At 40.5% G+C, this 8144-nt stretch overlaps 1 protein-coding gene across 1 annotated transcript in view; it reads right to left on the bottom strand.

The window, feature by feature from the left end:
* Nucleotides 1–744: 744 nt before the first annotated feature.
* NR2E1 (nuclear receptor subfamily 2 group E member 1) overlaps nucleotides 745–8144 on the bottom strand; it is a 30627-nt gene continuing 23227 nt past the window's right edge. Inside the window, exons 6-9 of the mRNA XM_060237852.1 lie at nucleotides 5225–5321; nucleotides 4684–4833; nucleotides 3776–3881; nucleotides 745–2132 (exon numbers count right to left, since the gene is read on the bottom strand). Coding sequence (XP_060093835.1) covers nucleotides 1970–2132; nucleotides 3776–3881; nucleotides 4684–4833; nucleotides 5225–5321 — 516 coding nt within the window. The 3' untranslated portion in view covers nucleotides 745–1969. The remainder of the gene's footprint in view (nucleotides 2133–3775; nucleotides 3882–4683; nucleotides 4834–5224; nucleotides 5322–8144) is intronic.

Raw genomic sequence — 8144 nt, 5'->3', positions numbered from 1 at the left:
TCAAAACATTATCATGTTAAAAGAATTCCATAAATAATTTGGGGGAAGGGATATATTTACCTTTTAAAGTTCATGAACTTGCTGTTTAACTAGAGGATGCAATGCTGGTATCATATTTCCAGTGGGCAAGTTGCAAAGAGTTCCAGGAGTGTAAAGCACACAAAGCACTGCTGAGTTCTCCTGATTCTTATTCCTGTTCTGTATTAGGCATTTCTCAAGACCTTCCCTAAACCTGAGGACTCGAAAGTACAAGGGCTGTTGAAGATGGGAGGCCTGAAAAGCCTGAAGTTCTTGTTTTCTTTTATAATAACAAAATAGACAACCCAGCATACAGAAGGACCCTCCATAAGGATGCCTAAAGAGAGGATGGAGATGTTGGCCCAGCAAGTACAAAGTTATGGTTAAATGGCATATGAGTTTCAGTCCACTAGTCTAACAGATCTTCAACAAGTTTAAACTAAAATCAGCCTTCATTGGTTAACTGTTCAATTAAGCATCAGTTTGGGGTGAATGGGGCTGTGGCTTTCCAGTCAATCTAACTGAAGAACACATCCAGGCCCAGCTCTCATCTGGTTCTAGACACCTGTCTTTGGAATTAAAGTATTAGGTTTTTATGTTACAGTCCTTCCTGTTTCCCAACTGTGTTATTAAGTCTCTTAGTGCATATTTAAAACATACCGCAGTAAAGCAGCCATTTTGCAAATTTTTGTTCAATAGAGCAAAATCAGCATTTAATTGAAGCCATTTTAAATTTTAATATATTTTTATTCTTTGTAAATACAATGAGTACAATCTTAACTTCACAAATCAGTTAATCCACTTTGTACAAGAGAAGTTTTACTCAGTCTATGATACTTCAAGTGCTGATTCTTCTTCCTCAGTGCTAGTTCCTAAAAGTACAGCAGCTATCTTAAATTTCCCCCCTAAATTTTCCATAAGAATAGTCTCAACAAATTAAGCAGCTCATAATATATATTCTTGTAGGTGGTAGTGGTTGCATGAAAGATATCAAGGCTTTCAACAGGAAGTTTTCTATAAAGACACAGGAAAGGTTTGTATTGCGAAACCATTTTCCATCATTGATACGATATTTCAAACTGTTGCAGTAATTGGCAAGTCAGGTCTCCTTTTTGTACATCTCATTGACAAAGAGTTTGGCCGTCATTGCCTTTGGTTTCAGCACTACGACAGTGGGACAGTGATCCATTCACTGAATCAATCCTCTTTATTTGCTTTTATTTGGTTTTGCTGTTTAATCTTCACTTACTGTATGTTTAACTTTTTTTTTTAAAGCTCTTCTGTCTGAGATGTTAAAATGAACTGAAATTTTGGCAAGATTCAGAAGCAAAGCTCACCAAATTCATGGTTTTTTTCAACGGGAGGCCTGGCCTATTTGAACGCAGAATGTGTTTGCCACAAAAAACCCCAAAACATTACAAAGGCCACTTTTATGTTACAACTGAAGTAAATGTTTTGATAACCTGGTATTCAATGTTGCCTGTCATATAAAAACCATTCACCAACAAGCTACTTTAAAAAAAACATTTTTGAAGGCCACCTCATGACACTTTACAACAATGTTTGGTTACCCAAATTTTCAAAAAATGAAAACAAAACTATACCTTTTTCTTTACCCTGTCAAATCTGTCAGCTAAATGACAGACTAGCACAGCCTTTGTTAACTATGAATGACAACTGAATTGGCTCCACCACACAGCTACAGGAGAAGCAGTAGTCAAGTTCCATCCACTGCAGTTCCTCTGAGGAGCACAATAGTTGTCCACGGACTTGTCACTCTTTTCAAGGCAGCAGAATCCTATCTATTGGACCCATTTTGTCAATAGAGTAAACATCTTCAGGCTTCAGCTTCCTGTAGAGGTTTTTTTTTTTTAAGCTGAGGCTTACTCTCCATAGCTTGAAAAGTTTTCAGAAATTTCCATCCTGATTTTTTAAAAATTGCCAGGTCAATTTAAATGTCACTGGATTTGTACATATCTGAAAGAAGTCTTGTAATTGGCACATTTCCAATGGTTTTTTTGAAAAACACTTCTTCTATTGTTGAAGGACTAATTGAACGTAAAGCTGGCAAAAGCAACAAGAGTTTCCCAAAACGACAGGGTTGTGTTGGGTACCTGCAAAGTAAAAATTAATGTTTTAAAAATTGAAATTATTTGTCTTGGTGAAAACTGCAACACAGTAGCATATCTTTTTTTTAAAGTTTGAATCCAAATCTCAAAGCAATGCACTGGAGTAGATAAAGCAAGTGTTGGCCCTGGGGAGACTGGTTCAAGTCCTCATTAAGGCATGAAGCTTATGGAGCTGTGTTGGGCCACCCTCTCTTTCCCCCTGGAAAACAGGTTATCCTAAAGCCAGCAGATTCAAATAGTACTTGAGTAAGTCACTTGTATCACGGTCTCCTTCAGAAGGTTTTATGCTACCACATTTAATTTGCCTGTCAATGTTTATTTAAGATCTGTTTCTGTATAGATTTCAACGCACTTTGCATTCAAGGAATGCATATAAATCAGTGAATTCCTTCACTAGAAAGCACATTTTCATATTTTATTACAGTAGGGCATCCCTGGACTACAATAGCTACTAGGTTGTTCAACAGCCACCATAATATACTCTGGGTGATATCAGACTCATACTACTATCAGATTTGCCACCTTTTAAATAACTACAGAATTTTAACTGCCTATATGAGGACACAGGAAAGGAAGGAAAAATAGATACATAGGCAATAGAAGAAATAAGAGGAAAATGAAGGGGGAGAGGCATGGACATTTATTGGCATTTGCTGGGTAAGATAGTGGGGCAGGCTTGGCATGGGTAGGAAGGTGTAAGGGCAACCTCCATTTCATTAGATTCTAGAATGGGGGCTGAGCAAATTCAACATGCATGGGTTCACCTGTGCAGCAGCTAGCCCCATCAGGAACCAGAATGTTTGCAGGTTAGCACAGCAGGAAAAATGCATCTCTATGAATCTCTTTTGACCAGAAAGCATAACAAACATTTCCTTATCAAGGCCAACCTTATCAAAGGGCTAATAAGAGACCTGGATTCTAGAAAGACTTTGAATTGTTGTTCCCTTGTCCTTGCATGAGAACAAAATGAGGCAGGTTTCCTGCAGAGTCTTCCATTCAACCTGAATGATGGCATCTCATACATCTTTTCTTTGACCAGTACCAAAATTATGCTACAATCCCTTATTATGCTACAACAATCCACCAAAAGTGTCTTGCTCAGAGAACTGGCCCTGGATCCATCCACAGTTAAGAACTTAAATCCCAATGATTTCTGTGGGAAAGAGGTGAACATAAGATGCCTAATTGAGCAACCCTATGCAGAATTGCTCAAGTGTAAGTCCATTAAAGTAAATAGGCTTAGAGTGAAATATTCCTGCATAGAGTTGTACTACAGCTCTCCTGTTTAAAACCAGTGGGTCCTAACAGAGCTTACTTTGACTGGATTGTGCCCTTTGGTTATATAACCTTCATTGGAAAAGACTCATATAAATGCAAATCTCTGAAAGTCTGTTAAATCTCAACAAGATAAAAGTTCCAAACATCTCCTGAACCCTACATAATGAGAGCCAGTCCTTAGAAACATTTCTTTAAAGTGCTGATAAGAACCTCCTATATTTCTGAATTCTTTGTGCTCCTCATCAGATTCACTTTATTTCTACTAACATATCTCAGCTAATTCAACTGCCTTGACTATACTGCAGATACAGCAAATTCTGTGTTTGAAAAATTAAATCCAGTGTCTTCACCTGGTATGAATGTAGCTGTTCAGGGTGAGCTGAGCTTCATCTTGAAGAGCTGCAATGGCAGCAGCATTCCGAAAACTTCTCAGTTCAGAACCACTATGCGTAGGTACTGAAAAGAAAAGAGTCCACTATATTATTACCTGAGTACTTTATTACCTAGCAATTTCATTACCTAGCAATTTCATATTAACACCTACAGGTGTGACACACCCAGGTGGGTTTTTGTCTGCTCAAGACAAAATTGCTTGATCTTTGGGCACTCCACCCTAGAACACCCCAATGGATAACAATTTTCTAAAAAAACATAAAATCTCATTAAATGGGAAGTGAAAACCAAGTAAGAGATTAAAGTAATGCTGCTACTGATTTAATATCAGCCAGCAAATATGGGCATGCTTTTACAAGATACCAAAGCATCGACTTTAGTAAATATTTAAGGGAAGAAACTTGTATGTTTATATTGTTCGAATATGTTGTGTGCGTTGTACCACTAAGATGCGCAGTGTTGCCTGATCATAGAGATCACAATGAGCTCCTTATAAATCCCTCCACAATGCAATGTTGGTCCTCATATTGGCCTGGATACCATCATACTAGACCGTCACTGTGAGGCAATACTATCACATAAAGTTAATTATGATGATAAACTTGACTCCTTCACAATTGAGAACAAAGCTATTGCTCTCCCAAAGAAAGCTGCCTGAATCTGCAGGGAATTTTAAAGGCATCCAGTTCAAAGGGCATGGGCACACAGCTTTTACACTGGCATTTTCATTTCCAGCTGAACAGAGGCTCTGCTTTGCAGTTTACATAGCATAATTGTTAATGCGTGATGCTTATTGCAATGTGACACTGAGCTATCATGCTGCCTTTTGATTTTGATTTAAACAAGACTATTTTTGTGTTCTTACCAGCTTTAAAAGTGACAATGCATTTGAGACAGGCAAATTCTGTAGCATCTAAACGAAGCTGTCGAAATCTGGCCACAACCTCCTGTAACGCCTGTATTTCTGTGATAATCTTATTCAGCTTCTGAGAATCTGTGTTGTCACCATTCATGCCTGGAACACAAACATATGAAATAAATACGCTAATAAGCCATTTGAAGTACTTGATAAATTGATTTCTGGGGGTAGGGAAATCACATGTATCAATAGCTATTCAATTGTTATTCTCCGAGATCCGCTTCCACACAAAACTGACTATATTGTAGAAAAGTTAGTATGAAATCTTCTCTTGGATGATAACAAACACAGTAATTTGCATTTAAATGACAATGCAGGCAGTCGTGAATGCAACAAAACATTATTTGCATTTAAATATAGATTTATAAATGACAGGTATACTCTATTGTTTAGAAGGGATTTGTTATTCTTTACATGTTGTCCTTTTTCAGTAATGTATTTTTATGGTAATTTCTATAACAAAGTCATTAAATTGTGCAATTCTTACCCGATACAGCCAGTAGAGTGTTAGCATCAACTGGAATGGCCCATTGTGCTATTCCTAGAACAAACAGTTCCCTCCAAGCGTCTTCCAAAAGCATCAGCTGTCATATAATAGAGGTACGATATAACATAGTGTATAATTTATAGATTGATAAACAATTTCAATATGTAAATTTCTGTTGTTTTTAAAATGGCTTCAAAAGGTCTGCACCACTGTTTCCGCCTTAGAATATTTTAGTTATCCCTTTCTCATTTTGACAAAAGAGTCCATGAGCTGCAAGGAATATTCATTACATTTTTATCCTGCCTTTCTTCTAGCTCCAGACTATATACATTGGGTTTGCGGGAGGCTGACCAGGTGTGGACCAGGCCAGGTCTGTTTAGCTTGAGAATTATGGGCCCTCCAGTGATATATTTATATTATTAATATCAATATTGGGGTACTTCTTTGAATTGTAAAAGTCTTCATACAGAGGCTGGCATGTGAAAACAAGAATACCTAAACATTCTTGCATGTCACATACATGAAGTACCATTATCTATCCAGACTTGGCTAGTTGGAGCTATGTACTCCTCTTCACAGAGGAGCCAGACCAGCATTTTCACCGGGTGCAAGGACCTCTGCCTTCAGAGCATGGCTTTCTTGGCCTGGCTGCCACAGGAGAGGCATGAGCCACACTGGATCCTACTCAAATAAGAGGTGAATTCAATGCAGCAAATTTCAAATCTGAGTTGAGTTTATAGGTCAGACTTCCCCCTGTGCTTTTTTAAGCCTCACAGCCAACTTTCTCATAAGTATTTATTCAATTAAATGGTAACATGATTGGACAAGGAGGTCAAGTTATACAATATGATTACTATCTCACACAAGGCCTGGTTAGTATCTAGAATGTTTTACTTAGGTGACAGTTCAGGTACCTGCCTCCTTCACTCTATGTTTAGGCATGTTGCTCTAAGTGGGGTAACTCATATTTTTCTATTCAGGACATTCATAGAATCATAGACTTGGAAGGGACCTCTAGGATCATCTAGTCCAACCCCCTGCACAATGCAGGAAACTCACAACAAACACCTCCCCCTAAATTCACAGGATCTTCATTGTTGTCAGATGGCCATCTAGCCTCTGTTTAAAAACCTCCAAGGAAGGAGAGCCCACCACCTCCTGCGGAAGCCTGTTCCACTGAGGAATCACTCTAATGGTCAGGAAGTTCTTCCTAATGTTGAGCCAGAAACTCTTTTGATTTAATTTCAACCCATTGGTTCTGGTCCTACCTTCCGGGGCCACAGAAAACAATTCCACACCATCCTCTCTATCAGTGGTCTCCAACCTTTTTGACCCCAGGGCCAGCCCACTGACTGCGGCCCCAGGGCCAGAAGGGTGGGGGTGCCCAATTTGCACTCCCCCCACGGCACCTCTCCCATTTTCCTCCCCTGTTTCCTTCTCCCTCCTTCGCCCTCCCGCGCAGTCTTGCCGCCGCCTCCTCCTCCCCCGTTTCCTCCTGCCTCCCCCCCACAGCCTTGCCACCTTTTAAAGGTGCAACTTGACTCCTACTTTGTTCTCCTGCGTCATACCAACATGGCTGCCCACTTGAATCTATCCTCCTCCCTCTTTTGCCCCCTGCACAGCCTCCTCCCTCTCCTTGTTTTTTACCACTTTAAGGCTGGGGAAGGGGCCATGAAGCTCCTCCCAGGCCGACCCCCCCCCCCCCGGGAAGGAGGCAAGGGCAGCATCCCTCATCGCTGCTGCAGCAGTTTTCCCAGCTGATCAGTTGATCGTGGGGGGGAGGTCAGCCTGGGAGGCACTTCACCGCCCCTTCCCCAGCCATAAATGGTAAAAATGGGGGAGGAGGAGGAGGTGTCATGTGGGGTGGCAAGGCTGTGGAAGGGCAAGGCTGTGAGGCCCATTGCAAACAGGCCGCGGCTGGGTACTGGTCCCCGGCCCGGGGGTTGGGGACCCCTATTCTATATGACAGCCCTTCAGGTACCTGAAGACGGTGATCATATCACCTCTCAGCCGCCTCCTCTCCAGGCTAAACATCCCCAGCTCCTTCAACTTTTCCTCATAAGACTTGGTCTCCAGACCCCTAACCATCTTTGTTGCCCTCCTCTGGACCCATTCCAGCTTGTCTATATTCTTCTTAAAATATAGCGCCCAAAACTGAACACAATACTCCAGGTGAGGCCTTACCAGAGCAGAGTAAAGCGATACCATCACATCACGTGATCTGGACACTATACTTCTGTTGATACAGCCCAAAATTGCATTTGCCTTTTTAGCCACCGCCTCACACTGTTGACTTATATTCAGCATATGATCCACTAAGATCCCTAGATCCTTTTCGCACATACTACTGCTAAGACAAGTCTCATATCATATAACCATGCATTGAATTTCCTACCTAAATGCAGAACTTTACATTTATCCCTGTTAAAATTAATTTTATTGATTTTAGCCCAGTTTTCCAGCCTGTCAAGGTCATCCTGTATCCTGTTTCTGTCTTCTTCTGTGTTTGCAACCCTTCCCAATTTAGTATCATCTGCAAATTTAATAAGCATTCCCTCTATTCCTTCATCCAAATAATTGATAAAGATGTTGAACAAAACAGGTCCCAGAACAGATTCCTGAGGCACTCCACTTGTCACTCCTCTACAAGAGGATGATGAACCATTCACAAGCACTCTTTGGGTGCAATCTGTCAACTAGTTACAGATCCACCTAATGGTAACAGGATCCAAACCACATTTTACCAACTTGTCAACAAGGATAGTATGTGGAACCTTATCAAAAGCCTTACTGAAATCAAGATAAATGATGTCTACAGCATTTCCCTGATCCAGCAGGGTAGTCACTTTCTCAAAAAAAGAGATCAGGTTAGTCTGACATGACTTGTTCTTGAGAAACCCATGCTGGCTCTTAGAAATCA

The sequence above is a fragment of the Heteronotia binoei genome, chromosome 1, assembly GCF_032191835.1.
Source record: "Heteronotia binoei isolate CCM8104 ecotype False Entrance Well chromosome 1, APGP_CSIRO_Hbin_v1, whole genome shotgun sequence".
In the NCBI taxonomy this organism is placed as follows: domain Eukaryota; kingdom Metazoa; phylum Chordata; class Lepidosauria; order Squamata; family Gekkonidae; genus Heteronotia; species Heteronotia binoei.
This window is presented reverse-complemented; position numbering and strand designations above follow the sequence as displayed.